The sequence below is a fragment of the Pan troglodytes genome, chromosome 8 (genome assembly GCF_028858775.2).
Source record: "Pan troglodytes isolate AG18354 chromosome 8, NHGRI_mPanTro3-v2.0_pri, whole genome shotgun sequence".
Taxonomy (NCBI): domain Eukaryota; kingdom Metazoa; phylum Chordata; class Mammalia; order Primates; family Hominidae; genus Pan; species Pan troglodytes.
Genome location: NC_072406.2, coordinates 104,385,722 through 104,406,630, shown reverse-complemented (window position 1 = coordinate 104,406,630; position 20,909 = coordinate 104,385,722). Strand labels below are relative to the sequence as shown.

General features: G+C 38.2%; 1 protein-coding gene across 19 annotated transcripts in view; it reads left to right on the top strand.

Annotated features, from left to right (window-relative positions):
- Positions 1-20,909, top strand: part of CPEB3 (cytoplasmic polyadenylation element binding protein 3) — a 242,765-nt gene that overhangs the window by 125,931 nt on the left and 95,925 nt on the right. For 9 of the 19 annotated variants that reach the window (XM_016918863.4, XM_016918857.4, XM_063781984.1 and 6 more), the window contains exon 5: positions 8,058-8,081. The exons of the other annotated variants lie outside the window; for them this stretch is intronic. In XM_016918863.4, coding sequence (XP_016774352.1) covers positions 8,058-8,081 — 24 coding nt within the window. The remainder of the gene's footprint in view (positions 1-8,057; positions 8,082-20,909) is intronic. 19 annotated transcript variants of the gene reach the window in all.

The following is a 20,909-nucleotide window of genomic DNA, read 5'->3' as shown; positions in this document are numbered from 1 at the left end:
GTGAAACTCTGTCTCAAAAAAAAAAAAAAAAGAAAAAGAAATACATTTTGTAAGGCAATACTTGCCATAGATTGTGCTTCCTCTGATGAACCTAGGCAAAGTTGAAAACCTTCTAGAAAGGATTCTTTATTTTAGATGCCATTTAGAACTTTTGTGATTCATTGGAGGAGGTCAAAATATCAACATTGACAGGAATTTGAAGAAGTCAGTTCCATTCCTCATGGACAACTTTGAGGGGTTCAAAACGTCAGTAGAGAAAGTCACTGCAGATACAGTGTAAATAGCAAGAGAACTAGAAGTGGAGTCTAAAGATGTGACCAAATTGTTATAATCTCATGATGAAACCTGATGGATGAAAAATTGCTTCTTATGTACAAGCAAAGAAAGTGGTTTCTTAAGGTAGAGTCTACTTGATGAAGATGCTGTGAACATTGTTGAAATGACAGCAAAGTATTTAGAATATTACATACATTTAGTTGATAAAGCTGTTGCAGGGTTTGAAAGGATCGAATCCAGTTTTGAAAGATATCCTACTATGGGTAAAATGCTCTTAAACATTGCATGCTACAGAGAAATATTTTGTGAAAAGAAGAGTCAATCGATGTGGCAAACTTCACTGATCTCTTTTTTTTAAGATATTGCCTCAGCCACCCCAACCTTCAGCAACCACCACTCTGATCAGTTAGCAACAATCCACATGGAGGGAAGACCTTCCACCAGCCAAAAAAAAAAAAAAAAAAAGAAGAAAAAAGTGACAACTTGCTGAATGCACAGATGATCGTTGAGATTTTTAGCAATAAAGTATTGTTTTTTATTTTATTTTTAATTTTTTCGAGATAGGGTCCTGCTGTGTCACCCAGGCTGGAGTGCAGTGGCATGATCATGGCTCACTGTAGCACTCAGCTCCTGGCCTCAAACAGTCCTCCCACCTCAGCCTCTTAAGTAGCCGGGGCTACAGGTATGAGCCACTGTGCTAGGCAACAATAAAGTATTTTTTAAATTAAGTTATATATATTGTTTTTTAAGACATAATGCTACTGTGCACTTAATAGACTACAGTATAATATAAACATAACTTGTATGTGCTAGGAAATAAAAAAAATTGTGTGACTTGCTTTACTGTGATATTTGCTGTATTACAGTGGTTTGGAACCATAAGGCTGTAATATCTCTGAAGTATCCCTGTATTTTAATTCATAATCTAACAGTTCTAAGTGTAATAATTAGTGGAAAACAATAATGTTGTGATAGTAATAATGAAATAAAATTTAAAAAAGAAAATTGGGGTGAGAAGTTTATTTTCTTAAATTTTGGATTGTGCTGCTGAAAAACAGGATAATGGAGGCTGTGAAAATTCTGAAGAGAATTTCTGGGTACTTTCAAGGTCTTTATAGATTTGAAATACTGATTCTTCAAACTTAGTGCTTAAGAGTAAGGGTTTTTCAAATGTTTACCGACTGGTGAATGGATAAATTGTAGTTTGTCCATACTATGAAATACTACTCAGCAATAAAAAGAAACAAAATACTTATACATGTAACAACATGAATTAATCTCAAAAACATGCTAAGTGAAGGAAGTCAAACATATTGGTTTCATTAATATGAAATCATAGAAAAGGCAAACAAAACTATGGCGAGAAGGGAGATTAATGCTTTCCAGGAACCATGAGTTAGGGGAGGGGGTCAACTGCAAAAGCACACAAAGAAATTTTCAAAGGTGTTGAACTGTCATATCTTGATTAGAATGGTGGTGGTTATATGTGTATATATAATTATCAAAATTAATCAGATCGTATAAAGTGGATAAATTTTATTGACTGTAAATAATACCTTGAGTTAAAGTAGGTGCTTTAGAGCCAGACTAAACCTGGATTCAGTCCCAGCTCTGCTGCTTAGTAGCTGTATAACTTTGGGCCAGTCATCTTCTCTGGACCTTGGTTTGCCCATCTGGAAATGTGTATAATGATAGCTGCCTTGGGGATTAGAAGACGTACAAGTACTTAGCATATGCCTGGAACATGATAAATTATCAGTAGGTTATTATTTTACTTTATGATCGTCATTCTCCTTTATAAAATATCCCAGTAATGCTAGTATTTTGCTTATCAGTCATTAGTATTACTTTTTAGGTTTGCAAATACAATGGAAAGAAGATTTTTCTGAGAAGAATGTGTAAGAGTAAAAGAGAAGGGAAGGAAGGAGTTTTAAGACATCCAAATGCTTAATGTATACAAAACAAAAACAAAAATAAAAACAAATACTTACTGTGAATGTAGCAGATGAATATATATCCTTCCCCTTCAAGCATCTTTTTTACCTGCTACTTTCATATTGTTCATGGAGAAATTGATCTTTTCAATTATAACTTGCCTAGTTTGAGAAATGCTATCAAACATCAAACATTGGGTTAAAAGTATCTTATCTGCCATTATAAGTCAAAGATTATAGGAGGAGCATTTAAAGACAAACCCCAGCACTCCTGCTGTTTAAGAATTTATAGTCTAATGAGGGAAAGGGGGACATTTTGATTCAAACTTTAAGGTCTTAACCCATCTTAAGTGAAATTTTTTTCTATGACTAATACTCCAAGGGAAGCTGAAAGGGAACATTAGATGTTTGAATAATTTTATGATGCCTACTGAAATGGTGATTCAAAAAATAAGTTGCAAGGTGTTTCTTAAAAACTGATTTTATCACAAGGAAAGTAATTTTTTTTTTTCGCTCTTGTTGCCCAGGCTGGGGTGCAATGGCTCAATCTTGGCTCACTGCAACCTCTGCCTCCCGGGTTCAAGCGATTCTCCTGCCTCAGCCTCCCGAGTAGCTGGGATTACAGGCATGTGCCACCATGCCCGGCTAATCTTGTATTTTTAGTAGAGACAAGGTTTCACCGTGTTGCCCAGTCTGGTCTCGAACTCCTGACCTCAGGTGATCCACCCGCCTTGGCCTCCCAGAGTGCTGGGATTACCGGTGTGAGCCACTGTGCCTTGCGGAGCACAGGGGATTTTTAAGGCAGTGAAACTATTCTATATGATACTGTAACGGTGGATACATGTTACACATTCATCAAAACCCATGGAATGTACACCAAGAGTGAACCCTAATGTAAACTGTAGACTTTGGATGATTATGATGTGTCAGAATAGGTTCATCAGTTTTTACAAATATACTATGGTGGGGGATGTTGATAATTGGGGAAGCTATGCAAGTGTGGGGCTAGGGGGCGTACACGAAATCTCTGGGTCTTTCTTTTTTGCTGTGAACCTAAAAAGGCTCTAAAAATATAAAGTCTCTAAAAAACAAACAGCAGAGCATAACATGCCCTTCCCTTGGGGAGTCATATGTATAAGAATGCAACCATTAAAACTTAGTGCAGGCCAAGTCATAAGGAATAACAGATGATCTATTTTAGTGTTGCCTCATGTGCCCAGCAAAGTACCATGCCATTAACATGAGAGTGCTGTTGACAGTGTACTTGTCACTGACCATACAAATCCACTTTTGGAATAATTCTTGTATTTCCCCCTGTAAAATACATGTACCATTTAATTTTTATTCTGATGGATTGGAAATAAGTATTTTTTTCAATTTTTAATTATTCAGGTTTATGATTTAAAAGCTACAAAAATATTAGTACTGTGGATTTTCTGCATTATTTTTATAACCAATGAACTAATCTAAAATATTTGTAATGTTTCATTTTTAACTATTCAAATACAAACAGTACACAAATCATAGATACATAATATATGTATCTATGATTTAATAAATATATTGCTCAATGTAGTATCACAAATTGAGCTCACCCATGTAACTAGTACCTGGATCAAGACCAAAACATTACTAATACCCCAGACTAAACCCTTAGGCTCCTCTCTGGTTACTATCGCTAGCCAAGGGTAATACTACTCTGATTTCTAAAAATTAGAGGTAATTCGTATGGGCTCTAAATTGCTTAATATATATGAAACAGTAAAAAAATTCTCTCTCTTAAAAAAAAAAGAATTCTATCTCTAAGGCTGGTAATAGTTGATAATTGAGAATTAAAGTTCTTAGAGGGAGTAGATAGACCTTTGAAAGAATATTGTATCTTGTTATATCTGGTATAAATCCATCTTAGCATAGATAGGATATTAGAAAGATGAAATAAGTCACATTACTCCCTTTTTAAAAATTTGGAGTCAGCCGGGCACAGTGGCTCATGCCTGTAATCCCAGCACTTTGGGAGGCCACAGCAGGTGGATCACAAGGTCAGGAGTTCGAGACCAGCCTGGCCAATATGATGAAACCCCATCTCTATTGAAAATACAAAAATTAGCCGGTGTGGTGGTGCACGCCTGTAGTCCTAGTTACTCAGGAGGCTGAGACAGAAGAATTGCTTGTACCGGGAGGTGGAGGTTGTAGTGAACCAAGATCATGCCACTGCACTCCAGCCTGGGCGATACATGTGAAGTATTTTGAACTGTTCCCGGCACATAGGAAGCACTCATTAGCTGCTATGATAATCACTATAACAGGACCAAGGTAGTACATAATAAATTCCACAATGAATGATAAAAACAAATCTAAGCCACTGGGCGCGGTGGCTCATGCCTGTAATTCCAATACTTTGGGAGGCCAATGCGGGTGGATCACCTGAGGTCAGGAGTTCGAGACCAGCCTGGCCAACATGGTGAAATCGTGTCTCTACTAAAAATACAAAAAATTAGCTGAGCAAGGTGGCAGGCACCTGTAATCCCAGCTAGTCAAGGGGCTGAGGCAGGAGAATCGGTTGAATCCAGGAGGCAGAGGTTGCAGTGAGCCGAGATCATGTCATTGCACTCCAGCCTGGGCAACAAGGGCGAAACTCTGTCTCAAAAAAAAGCCAAACCAAAACAAAATGAAACAAAAAAAAATCTAAGCATCTCAGATAGATCACTACTTGATATTGGCTACCTATCCCATATGCCATCCTGTCTCTCTGATATCAGAGTTCCCAACCATCATGAACCAATTTACAGTCCCAGCACTTTGGGAGGCCAAGGTGGGCAGATCCCTTGAAGTCCAGGAGACCAGCTTGGGTGACATGGTGAAACCCTGTCTCTACAAAAGATACAGAAATTATCTGGGTGTGGTGATCCCAGCTGCTCAGGAGGCTGAGGTGGGAGAATCGCTTGAGCCCATGAGGCAGAGGTTGCGGTGAGCAGAGATCTTGCCACTGCACTCCAGCTTTTGTGCCAGAGTGAGACCCCGTCTCAAAAAAACAAACCAACAAAACTCCCAGGTAGGTCTTTTGTAACTCTTCCTCTGTCCCCAATTCAACATGCTGCCCTCCACCCCTAAGCCTGTCTAGATCTATTAACTTCATCTATATTACTTGGATGTTTAGTGGTTGAAGACTTGTGTGAACAACATTCTTGTTTATCCTTTATGGGTGTTAATGTCCAATGAGTCATTTGTACCTTAGTATTGCAATCAGATTTGTTTTCATTGGGTATCTGGCCAGAAATCAGATATAAGGGGAAAAAAATGAGTTTGTTGTTTGGGAGAGAAATAAGTAATTTTAAAATGTGGAGTATTTCCTTTCTCAATAAAGATTTTTCATTGGGTTGTCAGGCAGCATAACATCATTGGGGATGGGAAGAAGGGACAAAGAGACAAGTGATAGGATGTCAAAATTTATTTCATCTTTTTTGAAGTGTTATATTAATCCATCCATATAATTATGGATGAAGCAAATTTGGGGGAGGGATCAAGGTAGGAAGCTACCTACCATTTATTATACTTTTTGTAACAAGAGGAATTCAAGGTTCCAAATAATAAACAGTATAAAAGTCCCTTAAATTGTTTTTGGAATGCATCCCCTTTCGTAAATTATGTAAACAGTAATAGCTGTGTAAATTCAGAAGAGATTTTTTTCAGCTGGGCGCGGTGGCTCACCCCTGTAATCCCAGCACTTTGGGAGGCCGAGGTGGGGATCACTTGAGGTCAGGAATTCGAGACCAGCCTGGCCAACATGGCAAAACTCCATCTCTACTAAAAATACAAAAATTAGCCAGGCGTGGTGACCAGCACCTGTAATTCTAGTTACTTGGGAGGCTGACGCAGGAGAATCACTTGAACCTGGGAGGTGGAGGTTGCAATGAGCCGAGATCGTGCCACTGCACTCCAGCCTGGGTGACAGAGTGAACGAGACTCCATCTCAGAAAAAAAAAAAAAAGATTTTTTTCATTGAGGGTTGTAGTACAGGAGGAATCAGGGAAAAAAATAGAGCTTGAGCTGGATAATCCTTTCTAATATTTGAGTAGTGGGAAAGTGAAGAAGTTAAAGGTGTGGAGTGAGGGCAAGTCTGATGCCTGAGGAAAAGTGGAAAGTAGTAGAAAATGAGATTGGCCTAGTGGTATTTCAACTATCCGGCTGAAAAGTCTGAATTATTTTCCTATGGAATAAATAGTTTTTTTGTTTGTTTTTTGTTTTTTTTTGAGACGGAGTCTCGCTCTGTCACCCAGGCTGGAGTGCAGTGGCATGATCTCGGTTCACTGCAACCTCCACCTCCTGGGTTCAAGCAATTCTCCTGCCTCAGTTTCCTGAGTAGCTGGGACTACAGGTGCCCGCCATCACGCCTGGCTAATTTTTGTATTTTTAGTAGAGATGGGGTTTCACCATGTTGGCCAGGATGGTCTCAAACTCCTGACCTCAGATGATCTGCCCACCTTGGCCTCCCAAAGTGCTGGGATTACAAACGTGAGCCACTGCACCCAGTCAGAAATAGTTTTCTTTAATGCTTAATATAATACACCGTAAATGTAACTCCAAATTATCTTCCTTTTTCAGTATAAGCTAGTTGTGTGACATTTCACAGTTTTGTTTATTTTTTTACTTATTTATTTTGAGACAGAGTCTTGCTCCGTCGCCCAGGCTGGAGTGCAGTGGCGTGATCTCAGCTCACTGCAACCTCTACCTCCAAGGTTGAAGCAATTCTTCTGTCTCAGCCTTTCAAAGTGCTGGGATTACAGGTGTGAGCCACCGCGCCCGGCCAATTTTTTGTATTTTTAATAGAGATGAGGTTTCACCATGTTGGCCAGGCTGGTCTCAAACTCCTGACCTCAAATGATCCTCCTGCCCTGGCCTCCCAAAGTGCTGGGATTACAGGTGTGAGCCACCACACCCAGCCTGTTACACTTTTAAGAAATGGATTAAGCTCTAAATCATTTTTTAAAATAGAACCTGAGGTTTCAAATTTGAGAAACTTTCCACTCTGAAAATCATTCTGCTTGACAGGATCTTTTAGTGATACATGATACCACAGTCTAGCTCTATTAAACAATGTAACAATACATTCTATAGGGCTGGAGTTTTAAAGAGGAAGAAAACCTTTAAAGCACTGTATTATTAAGCATGGCCTGAGGTGGACCCAGTGCCTTAGTCTCATTTTACTTTTGCAGTTCATTTTATAGATCAAAAAGATATTACATTCCCCCATCTGTAATACTGAGTGGAAAGTAAATGGAGAGAGTAAGAGAAGCTTTACTGAAAATTGTGCAGAAACACATTCTGTAAAGTAACAGCTAGTTGTATATAAAATTTCTATACATTTTTCAGGGGAATCTATGAAGAGAGAGAGTGTGTGTGTGTTTGGGGGCAATGTGTGTATAGTAAGAAATTCAGAGTGACCACCGCATGGTACAGTTTTTAGTTATTTATAATGAATAATTTTTTCTTATCTGGTGGTAAGATAAAGTACAAATGAAGATTTATAAATCAGTTTTTAAAGTACTCTATGTCTGATATAGATAATAGGCTCCAATATAAACCCTCATAAGACTTCTGAAACATCCATTGTATCTGTTCCAGTGGCTGCCACATCCAGTTAAATTTCTTTTTAAGATTGTGATTTAGCCTGTACTTCATAAAGGTTTTTTAAAAATATATAGTGTTTGCAGTCAAGTTGAACAGTATCTCTCATCAATTGAATAGTTCCAAGAATACATAGAAAAGCTTTATGTGAATTTTTTTTTCATTTCTAAATTCACCATTTTGATACAAATACCCATGGTTTTCTTCTATGTTTACATGCAGCCAGGAGCTATGGGCGGAGACGAGGTAAATTTTTTTTTTTTAAATGAGATCTTTTGCTTGCCAAATTGTGAGTAAATATGAGTGTGTTTATGTGTGTGTGTATTTATACCTGTGTGTGTGTAAAACAATAATTATCATATGGTGTGATGTTCTATCTTAATTATTTTAGCAAAATAATTTATCACTTTCATTAAAATTATTTTTTTGTTGTTGGTAATTTGTTCTTTTAATTATAAAAAAGATATAGCAAAGACTATTTCTCCTTAAAGTTTTTTGTTATATGGTTTATTGTGAATAAACATGAGGAAATAAAGGCCAAACATATATATTTTTCTGCCCTGTATTCATTGTGTTCTTTTCATACAACTTAGAAGGCAGAACTTGGGTTTTGGAGGGCAATTCTTCATCTTATTAGGTTGGCTGGTGATTTTTTTCTGTTATATTCAGAGTCAGATTTACCCCGGAAGTAAATGAAGCTTAAGTTTCAGAGCCTCTCACTTGCTTGGACCCCTTCCAAAGTCTATGTAATTTTTGTGTTCTTTTCCTTAAAGAGGGTCCCCAAAATAGGCTTTAGTCCCCATAAAACCTGCATTCTCTCCTGGTCACACCCAAACAAAATAATACAACTTTCATTTGTGTAATGCTGTAACTGTTCTAAAGCATTTCCCATATCTGTAGTTTTTTCAAATAATTTTACGAAGTAGCTAGGAGAAGCCGGATGTAGTAGAAAGCATATGGGACTTAGGGTCAGACACGTAGGTTGTAATCACTGACTTATCATTTAGATTTGGTATGCTCATCTGTAAATTATGAGGTAATAAAACCAGTCTTGTCCTACTTCAGAGTATTAGTAAAGTTCTAGTTAAAAAAACAGGGAAGTGAAAAGCTATCCATGTAAATTAAAAGTATTCCACAAATATAAGTTACTTTGGTGCTCATTTGCAGAAGCTGAAGGAGGAGTCGTAATTTACTTGCTGTGTGACCAAGTTAAAGCCAGAGTCAAGATCACAATCTGTGTCTTTTGGCTCTTTATTTGCTAATGTTTACCATTCATCAGGCTGTCTCTGACTTTGTAGTTGAGTCATGAAGAGAAGATAATGATGCTAAATTCATAGTATTTTATTATGTTTTAAAAAATATTGAAAATATTTTCTGCCTATGCTTACCCAAACAATACTTTTATCATTTATTTCACAGCAAATATTTGTTGAATGAGTGACTACTGGCAGAAGCTAATATATATGTACAGTGGATCATACAGTCCTTTTGCTTTTCATCATCATCATGTGTAAAAACGTTTGTGTAAATGATTATTTTCTATCCTTGGAAATAAATATCATTAAATTTTATTGCCTTATTTTTAAATTTAAAAAAGTTAAAGCCTAGAAATAATGTTATTAAGACATATTTTGTACCATACTTGTTTCATGTTGCTAGAAAAATGATCACTGTCAGGAAAGAAAAGGAAATGGACTGTTTTATGTAGAAAATAGACACCATCTGGAGAATAGACAGCAGGGCCTGGCTTTTCCTCTTCTCACGTACTAATCAGTCACCAGATCTTGTCAAGATTTTCCCTCTAGTTTTCTCAGGCCTTGTCCTTCTCATTTCTGCTATTTTTATTTCTCCTGTTCCATTTCTACAACTTCATCTTTCTGAAACACCGCTTTGTGTCATCCCCATTCTCAATTCAGGGTCCCCATGATCTGGCTTCTGCCTCTTTCACCAACATCATTATCTTCATTTTTCCCACTTCATCTTCCCCTGACCAATCTATTTGCTTTCCCACTCTCTGGCCATATAGGTCACCCTTCCTCTCATCTATGTATCTAAGGACTATCCTTATTTTACTAGTTCAAACCTTACCCTTTCCAGGAAGCCTTCCCCAGTGGCCTTGCAGACAGTGTTTTCCTCTGATTCTGCTGTCTTGCATTCTTCCTGCCTTTTCTGTATGCCCTGATTCTTCATCTGGGATAAGTTCTTTGAGGATAGTTGTCTCTAGTGCCTAACACTGGGCCCTACGTAGCGTTAGCCCTTATTAAGTGCTTATTGATAAGGATTAATTTGAAATAACACCCTACATTTATGCAGAGCAGTTTGCCATCATATTTTTAAAAATTATCTTATTTTTATAAATAATAGCATATTAATACTATACATCAAGAATATAAAGTCGCCTATAGTTTCTAAGCTTCTGAAAAAAATACTCATCCTTTTTTCATTTTACTTTCTCCATATCTGTTTGTGAGGTTGATTTTATTGTTCTCAAAAGTCACGATCTTCTTTGTATGAGGTGCTACACTAAATATTTCCTAGAATGACTTGGTGCCTGCTCTTGGTCTGCAGTTTGATAGGTGTAAATGAAGAAGAGAATGATGAGAGAGAGAGGAAGAGAGACAGAGAGAAGTGCAAATGCTAAAAGACGAATGTTGCCTTTCTGTAATGAAAAAAGAACGGACAGAAAATGTTTTGTCCATGCTTTCAATAAGTCTTTCATTTCCAAAGCTGAAAAAGAAGTCATCTTCCTTAAATGTAATGATATAACCATATGGGATGAAGCGTGTCTAGATCGCATATCTAGAACACTTATTCTCTGAGATGTATTCATTTGAGCCAACTCTGCATAGTATACTTCTGATGAATTGGCAGACTTCCTCATGCTTATTTTTTCATGTGAACAGGGATTAAATTAATGTTTGATCCCTTTCCTCTAATTAACATTTAGACTTGCCCAAAAAGAATAAAAATTAAGCTTGCTGATGTATGTTACTTCCCTCTACCTATGATTAAGGATAGAACTGGAGCTATAACTTATTTTCTATGTGTTACATAAACATGTTGGTAAACTTTTTTCTTTTTTTGAGACAGAGTCTCACTTTGTCGCCCAGGCTGGAGTACAGTGGCATAATCTTGGCTCACTGCAACCTCCGCCTCACGGGTTCAAGTGATTCTCCTGCCTCAGCCTCCCAAATAGCTGGGACTACAAGCATGCACCGCCATACCCGGCTAATTTTTGTATTTTTAGTAGACATGGGGTTTCACCATATTGGCTAGGCTGGTCCTGAACTCCTGGCCTCAAGCCATCTGCCCATCTCCCAACATGCTGGGATTACAGGCATGAGCCACCACATCTGGCCATGTTGGTAAATTTTCTAGGAACAGAAATAAAGGGAATGTAATATATGTGAAAGTTTTTAGTTCTGTCAGCAAGAATTTGGCCAGTGGACTTTTACACCTCTCCTGATAAGTGTGGAAAAGTTTCCTGGGATGAGTAGAATTTCAGGACCTATTTGGATAATGGAATAGGAATGGGAAGCAAGACACTCTAGTATGTGTTTCTCCTTAGAAGAAGGCTTAAAGATGAGATTGCCATGACCAGAGGCTTGGAGTACATATCTCTGAGTGTATGCTGTGGGACCAGCTGGAGAGGAGAAGCTGGTAGTAGGACGATCTATGCTGCCTTAATGAATGTTTTTGAAACAGGCGGTGAAACTCCTGGACACAGATATTGTCAGGCTTTAGAAAGAGGGTTTTATGATAAAGTAATGAAAGCAGGGGATAACTTGAACATCAGCTCAAGGCTTGGATGAGGACATTGAAGGTAGACTCTTAGCAAACCAAGTGCTTCTAGTAATGTAGTTGAAGCAGTAATAATGAGAAATGAGAAGAATGACGTGAAAGAATAAGATTTGAAAATAAATATCAATTACATATAGTTTAAAAATACCCAATTATATTTCCCATTTATATCTATTTTGAATTTGTTCCAGTAGACAAACCTTGATTTCATTTGTGGAATAAGAATCACACCAAAGAATCTTACCATTTTTCTTTGGGAGTGTTCTGCCTTTGATAAGCTTTAATATGTGTCCTCCTATACAACTGCAACCCCTGTTAGAAACTAGTCTACCAGGTAGTGTCATTTAAGACTTTTGCCTACACATTTAATATATGCTGTGCTTTTCATTTCACATGAAAATGAGTTTTTATGCTCTCCATGAAACTATTGTCCATAAGTAGACATGTTGGCTATGCCAGTATTTTTGATGTTTAGCAGAATTTCTTAGTTATAGAGCAGTAAGGAGAATATGAAAAGTCCTTTTAACAATGCAAATGAGAAAATACAACTAGTCTACCAGGTAGTGTCATTTTGGATTTTTGCCTACACATTTAATATATATTGTGCTTTTCATTTACATGAGTATGAGTTTTTATGGTCTCTGTGAAACTCTTGTCCATAAGTAGACATGTTGGCTATGCCAATATTTTTGTTTTTGTTTTTTGCTTTTTGAGATGGAGTCTCACTCCATCGCCCAGGCTTGAGTGCAGTGGCGCAATCTTGGCTCACTGCAGCCTCCGCCTCCCAAGTTCAAGCAATTCGCCTGCCTCAGCCCCCCAAGTAGCTGGGATTACAGGCACGCACCACCATGCCCGGCTAGTTTTTGTATTTTTAGTAGAGATGAGGTTTCTCCATGTTGGCCAGGCTGGTCTCGAACTCCTGACCCCAGGGGATCGCCTCGGCCTCCCAAAGTGCTGGGATTATAGTCATGAGCCACTGCACCCAGCCCATGCTAGTATTTTTGATGTTTAACAGAATTTCCTAGTTATAGAGCAGTAAGGAGAATATAAAAGGTCCTTCTAACAATGCAAATGAAAAAATACAAAGAATGATTAGAGTTACTGTTGTAAATGTACTCCTGCATATATTTAGTTCATAAAAAATATATTGATATTAATGGGTTGCATAATTGATAACAAAAGTTCTAAAATCCAATCAAACAAACTCGTGTGCTGAGTTAAAGTTGAGTATTTCTGTCAAAAGCCTGCTCGAGGGAAGAGAGATCAGCTATTCCAGGGAGACCATGCTAGAAGCACGCCATCCTGCTAATTCAAACCCAGTTGTATGAGCTTGCTTGTTTAAAGGTATGGATGATTCTAGAATAAAACATGGACGTGAATCGGAGAATTTTCTGAATGTTCATGGTTGTAATATCTGAAAATGTTACTGCTCATAGTAATAGGAAAATTTGAGCACAGATGATAGTGAGGGGAAGATGACTAGTTTTTCACTTTATTGGGAAGTTAATCTGGGAGGGGCCAAAAGAAAGACTGAAGGAGGGATTTTCTGGGCCTTCCACCCAAATTTTACTCATTAAGTGTTTGCATACCTATACTGTACTAGACTCCAGATGTGGTCTCTGACACTGTTCAGTGGTCACTCTTGTAGGGAGAGAGACAATAAATAAGTGAAACGAATATATTTATTCTTAACAGTTGTGATAAATACTAGGCAGAAAAGAATAGGGGAGTCCCTCTAAGGTAGGGAGGTCACCTCTGAAGAGGTGATATTTAAACAAACTGAAAGGATGGAGAGATAGCTATCTAAAACTTTTTGGTATTAAGGAATTTTTAAATATATACAAATGCAGACTAGTTTAATGAACACCAATATATCCATCATCCGCTTCAATTATTATCAGCATTTTTGCCAGTTTTGTTTCATATATTCTCTTCCCTTTTTCCCCGGGAATATTTTAAAGGGAATTTCAGATATTATAAGACAGATAGCTAGTTTAAAAGGGGAAGGTGGAAGGAACTGCATTTGTAAAAGGCTTGAAGCAAAGTACAGATACATGCTACAACATAAACCTCGAAAACATTACACTAAGTGAAAGAAGCCAATCTCAAGAGTCACGTATTTGTATGATACCATTTATATGAAGTGTCCAGAATAGACAAATCTATTGAGACAAAACGGAGATTAGTGGTCGCCTAGGGCTGAGAGGTTGGGGGAAAACCAAGAGTGACTGCTAATGGATTAAATGGATCAATTGTGTGATATGAGAATTATATTTCAAAAAAGTCGTGTTTCTTTAAAAAAAGGCTTGAGGCAAGAAAAGACTTACTTTGAGGAAGCCTAGAATGACTGATGCTTGGTAGGTGATGGAGGAGTATGTCTTAAGATGAGTTTGGAGGAAGGAAAGAGAATCTGATCTTGCTGGACATTAGCTCCTGGTAAGGATTTTGAACTTGGTCCAAGTACAAGAGGAAATCTTTGAAGCTTTAAAGCAAGGTCAAATGATTGGATTTATGTTTTTAAAAGAGCATGTCTGGTTGCTGTTTGGAGTGAAGTGAAAAGAGAATTGGGTTGCCTTGTTAGGAGGTGATGTCAGGCATGAGATGAGGATAGTTAGGATAGGGTGATGGCAGTGGAGTTGGAGAGAAGTGAACAAATTAAAGATAGATCTTGGAGAATGGGATCAACAGTAGTGTTTAACAGATGGTGTCAGGTTGCTGAATTAACCTTGGAGGGTAAATAAGAAGGAAGGCTCAAAAATGATTTTGAGATTCTGGCTGGAGTGATTGGGTGAATTGTAATGCCACATATTGAAATGGGACTGGGAGAGAATAAGTTTAAGGTAGATATCAAAAGTTCACTTGTAAACACATTAAGTTTGTGATGCCTAAGAAATACCAGATATTAATATGAAGTAAATCTATTTTTAGGTAAGATTTCTGTGTAATAAAAGGGATTCTCCTGTTCCCGGGGATCTGAAATCCTGTCATCTAGTTAAACTCTCTCATTATGCAAATGAGACCATAAGTGAAATGTTTTTTGTTCAAAGTCACCTACTGGACACTAGGCTGGAACCTATCTTGACTTCTAGGGAATATGTATGTATTTTATGAGGGAGTCATGCCTCATAATTCCTTTTTCTTAAACCCCCAAAGTGACTGATTTCTGAGCTACTTACAAGACTAAAATGAAAAGAGTCAGGCTTGGAGTAGAAGTGCTGGGCCAGAGGTACCCTGGAGCTGCTGGAGTGATGGCAGAGGCCTTGGTGGGACCTCAGAGGTGAGGTCCCAGCAGCTTTCACAGCATAGCTTGGCCAATGGGCTTTTGTTTTTCCATCATTTGCTGAAGGAAAGGGAGCCTTCTGGGGAGGAATTATCTTGGACAAGCCTTCCATGCTTAACTAATGCTTTGCAAGTCTTCTATTTGGCACTTTTCCTGCAAGCTTGTTTGGTTTTAAGCCATCTCCACATTCAGAGATGATTTGTCCAATTACTGGACCAAAAACTAATTATAGATAGTAATTGAAATAGATATCAGAGAACCAGACCATTGGTTGAAAGCCAAATGGCCAACTTGCAGCATTTGAGAAACCTTTCTCCTGCTTTTATTGAAATATTGAATATACATATTTTATGTGGCAGTATCATGGTGTTCTAAAGCAGGTTTATATCCTCCTCACATAGAAATATATTTTTTGATAAGTAATGTGGCTTGCTTAACACATTTTGGTCTTGGAAATATTTCCCTTAAAAAAAAGAAATATGTTAGAGAGATGCTAGTTAGTGAAGCAAGACTTCTCCTGGGGCACAATTTAGGTGCAGCCTCTTAAATTTTCAGTTTCTAGTAACACATGTCCAGGAAATAAAATTTTACCGACTTCTCAGGGATGATTTGTTTTGGAGATGGATTTATGCCAATCAAATGAATGCATGAATACCATCCTCACAAGGGATTACTGGACAAATCAGAATACCACTGTTTTCTCATGGAGCTGGTTGCATATGGAAATAAAATCTCAGTAGCTGACTGTCTACTAGCTCAAGAGTCACCCCTTCACAATTGCAGAGTCCTGAATTTATTAACGGAATAGTCCTTCAGGAGCTTATAATAAGAGCAGAGGGGCCAGAAGCAGTGGCTCATGCCTGTAATCCCAGCACTTTGGGAGGCTGAGGCAGGAAGATCACTAGAGCCCAGGAGTTCAAGACCAACCTGGGCAACCTAGTGAGACCCCATCTCTATATTAAAAAAAAAAAAGAGAGAGAGAGAGAGAGAGAGAGCAGAGGGAAATAGATTATTTTCAAGCTCTGGAAATACCACGTGAACCATTCTGTCCCCTGGAGGAATAATCCTACGTAGTATGATAAAGTCCTCATATCGCCTGTTGGTCTGCGCTGGGTAAATACTACAAGCTCTTACTCTACCATTCTGTCTTTTAAATCCTTTCTGCAGACTTTTTATTCTGCCAGCACTTCAGGCAGTCATGTTACAGTAAGGATGATTAGGTTATAGATTTTACATTCCAGTGTTGAGAATATACTTTCCTTAACTTGATTGAACTTGGATATTTCCCAGGGCTGCATATACTTCACACAAAATATCTCTTTCAGTGGCTGCCTGTAGCAGACAAATAATCTTCACATCAGTGATTCTTAAACTTGAGCATAGGAATCACTGGGGAAATTTGTGCAAATACAGATTTTCAAGCCTGACCCCCACAGATTCAGATTAGTAGATCTGGGGGTTGGGTTCTCAGACCTATATTCTTAATTATTACCCACAGTTAGAGAAATATCATTTATGTTTTAGTTCTTAGCAGTTTCATTTCCAAGGCCAACTTTATTTTATTGCTAACGTCTATCGTACTCTAAATACTAATAATAAGACAGAGGTTTGGTTTTAAAACCTTGGGAAATTTCTTAATTACCCATAACCACTTAATAAAACTGTCCAAATTTTTACAACTCTTGATTTTCTTTTCTTTGCCAAAATACTCTGAGCTATGGTTATGTTGGCCATGCAGAAAATTCTTTTTGTGCCAGAATGTCTTCCACATCTGCTTCTTCACTCTTTCACTGCTCTCGTTCAAGACTTCCTCATGTCTCATCTGGACAGTCACAGATTTCTTCAGACTCTCACCTCATCCACCCTCTCCCTGAGTTCAAAATGTTGGAAGTAATAGAAGTTATGGTAGGATTTTGGTTAGAGGATAACATGGTCATAGGTATCTTAGAGAAGTCATTCTGACAGGACAGAAGATGGATTAGGTGAGAATATCATGGTCTCTATGGAGTTAGTGTTGTTCAAAATAAGCCAGTATTAGAGCTGGGCACAGTGGCTCACACCTGTAATCCCAACACTTTGGGAGGCTGAGACAGGCAGATCACTTGAGGTCAGGAGTTTGAGACCAGCCTGGCCAACACGGCGAAACCTTGTCTCTACTAAAAATAGAAAAATAAGCCAGGGAAAAATAACCTCCCCAGTAGCTATAATCCCAGCTACTGGGGAGGTTGAGGCAAGAGAATCCTTTGAACCTGGGAGGCAGAGGTTGCAGTGAGCCAAGATTGTGCCACTGCGCTTCAGCTTGGGTGACAGAGCGAGACTCTGTCTCAAAAAAAAAAAAAAAAAAAGCCAGTATTAGAATAAATATTAAATTCAAAAAATGGGAAAATAATTTTCCATTTTGTAATATAGAACATTAATGCCTGACCAAATAAAAGCAATAGGAAAAGTCTCAATTTTCTAGGACATGGTTACATCTCTGCCATTCTCACACCTGTGTATTGTGTTTCATCATAGATTTGCAGCCACATGCCTTTGCACTTACTGTTTTCCTTCCCTGGATGCTGCCTCACATTTAACATTTTTGATGTGCCTTTTATGTGACCTAATTAGGGCAGGAAGATACAGTGGTGAACAAGATTAAATTGGTCCCATCCTAATAGAGTTTACAATTTAATAGGGTTAGGGAAAGAGATACTCAATAAAAACGCACCCAAATGGTATAATGGTCCTTGGGGAAAGTGTTAGGAAGGAAGAATACAGGGGGCTGTGTGTGGATAGAAAAGGGAATCTAACCTAATCTAAAGGCTTAGGAAAGTTCAACCTGAGGAAGACTTTTCAGCTGAGACCTGAAGAATTAATAGGAATTAATTAGGAAATTGGAGAGTTGAAAAGGGTATGTTTGTTTTAGGTAGAGGGAACACATTGTCCTTATGGCTAGCAGCAAGGAGGAATAATCGAAAATACGAAGGAGGTCTGTGTGATTGGCAGTTAGTGAGCAAGAAGGAGAGGCAGCAACTGTGACGTAGAAGAGGTGTGCAGAGGCCTTGCAGTTCACAGTTATGTTTTTGTACTTTATCCAAAAAGTAATGGGAAATCATTGAGGGCTTTCAAGGATGGGGTGAGGAGTGTGCTTACATGTTCAAATTAATGTTTGAAAATGGTACCTTTGGCTGTTTTGTGGAGAAAGCATTGTGGGGTACGAGGTAGAAGTCAGTAGACTAAACAGACTATTTACTCTGCTTGAATTGGCAGGACTTAATGAGAGATGGATTTGACGTGGAGTATAAGAGAAAGGGAGATGTCAAGGATGATTTCTAGGTTTCTGGATTGAATCCAGTGTGGATAATCAGCATTTTTATTGAGATTTTAGGGAATATTAGAGAAGGAGCAATTTTGGAGGGAAAGATCAAAAGCTGTTTTGACAGTACTTGCTCTGTGGCTTCTTGTTCCTTTACTTCAGAAACTCCCACTCTGACAAGATTCTGCTCAAAATTGCCCTCCTGTGAAAATACTCTAAAAATCTCTCCCCGCCAATCTCCAGGAGGGCAGTAAGTTGTGTTCTTGTGTCACTTGGTAAAGTCTTCTCTTAGCACATCTCTGTTTTATAATTATTTATGTACTTGCCTGTCTCCCCCACCAGACTGTGATTCCTTTGGCAAGGAAGTATCTTATTTGTTCGGTGTCACTGAAATATGGGTGAATATTTCCTCAAGTGTTTTCTACTGAGTTTTGTATGGTAAAGGGTTCCTTTAACATCTGGGTAATGCTGGAGTAAGTTAATGTTGTTTTTTTTGAGACAGGGCCTCACTCTGTCACCCAGGCTGGTGTGCACTGATGTGGTCTCAGCTCACTGCAACCTCTACCTCCTGGACTCAAGTGATCCTCCCACCTCAGCTTCCCCAGTAGCTGGGACTACAGATGTGCATCACCATGCCCAGCTAATTTTTGTATTTTTTGTAGAGACAGAGTTTCACCATGTTTCCCAGGCTGGTCTTGAACTCCTGGACTCAAGTGATCCACCTGCCTCGGCCTCCCAAAGTGCTGGGACTATGGGCATGAGCCACCATGCCTGGCCAGTTAATGTTTCTTTACTGTAGAACTTTTCGTAGCCTTTTATTTTCTGAGGTGGAAAAGCATAACGTATGCATTATTTTCCCAGATTATTTCATTTCCCCTTCCCCAGCTCTCGTTTTCTGAGTATCTAATGTTACTAGTGTTGAAGGTAAGAGGTGGGTTTGGGAACACTCACTGGGAAATGCTGATTTGCGCATGTGCCTGACACTGAGTAGGCATGTAATTCACTGAGTGTGGGCTATGGAATAAAGCAAACCTGTCAGCTCTAGGAGAACGTCACTGGATGTCTTTGGAAAGCTCTTTTTGCCTATAGTTGCTGCAAATCTATTTCTTTCACCCCCAGTGATCAAAACAAACATCAAGGGATGAGAATTTACTGTCTATTGTTTGTTGCTGCCAGGCTAAAAAAGATGGGTGGCATGAGATGACAGATTTTGTTCTGTTTCTTTATAGCTAAGCTGGGGAAAACTGAACAAAAAATTATTTGGTCTTTTTATTTAACTCCTAGCATTAAAACAGTGTCTTTTTTACACTACCTGGGTTGTTCACAAAATAACCAGAGTTATATTAATAACTTTAACTTTTTTGTAAAAGAAATACATGTTCAGTATTTTTCTAAGGGCTATTTATATTCTGTTTTAGAGTTGGCTGTTGTGACACAAAAACCTAGGTTTCAGGGAAATAAAGATAGTATAGACTAAATGGGGAAGACACTGCTCTTTTTTTTTTTTAAGAGTATATTAATTTATTTTAGAGGGGAATTTTCCTTTTTTCCCCCAAAAGTTAGAGTACTCTAATGGTTCATTTTTAGAGTGGAACCTAGTGGAAAGTTTTACTAGGAAGTCACTGACTCAAACAGGAAATATATTTGATTTTAAATTTAGATTTTATTTTGTAATGCCAAATGACATTATTGTGTTATATTTACTGCTGGTAAATTTACTGCTGACTCTAACTGCTGGTATCTTTCTTATAGTCATGTGGATTGGGTAGGTACTTTTGCTCTACAAACTTTATTTGGCTATAGAGTTAATGAAAATAATTCTTTTTTCATTTCTTTTCGTATATTTTTTGAGTGATATAAAATGTAGCCTAGATTAGTAGGGTTAAGGGTTTCATAACCACATCCACATTTATACTCCCACATCTTAAGTTATGTGTTTTCATTTACTTACCCTGTCCTTTATTATTGCATATGTTTATTTCCAAATTAGAGTAGCTTGGAATGACAAGGAAAACTTGATGATCTTTAGTTCCGCTATTAGAAAAGAAGTTATCAGCCTCTGTCACCAGTTTTGTATTCCCTTGGCTATCAGGACCACTCTTTAGAACTAAACCTCTGAGATTACCATAAAGAGCAGATAAAAATCTATGGATAGAGATTACTTTGTCCATTTATTTTAAGAAATGACTAAAGAAAGAAAAAAACATAGCTGCTGAATATACTCCTAGTAGCTATGATAGAGACTGAATGAGTAAAATGCAGTGATTTTTTAGCAAGGAAACCACTGAAATTTTGATGCTTTTTTTTTTTTTTTTTTTGAGACTGAGTTTTACTCTTGTTGCTCAGGCTGGAGTGCAATGGCACGATCTTGGCTCACTGCATCCTCCACCTCCCGGGTTCAGGTTCAAGCGATTCTCCTGCCTCAGCCTCCTGAGTAGCTGGGATTACATGCATGCACCACCATGTCTGGCTAATTTTTGTATTTTTAGTAGAGACGGGGTTTTGCCATGTTAGCCAGGCTGGCCTCGAACTCCTGACCTCAGGTGATGCGCCCACCTCAGCCTCCCAAAGTGCTGGGATTACAGGCATGAGCCTCCATGCCCACCTGGATGATTCTTTTTCTTTAGTTAGCAATCTGGTCATCCCAAGGCTGTGCCTACCCTTACACAAAAATGATGATAAAAAGTTATCTGGT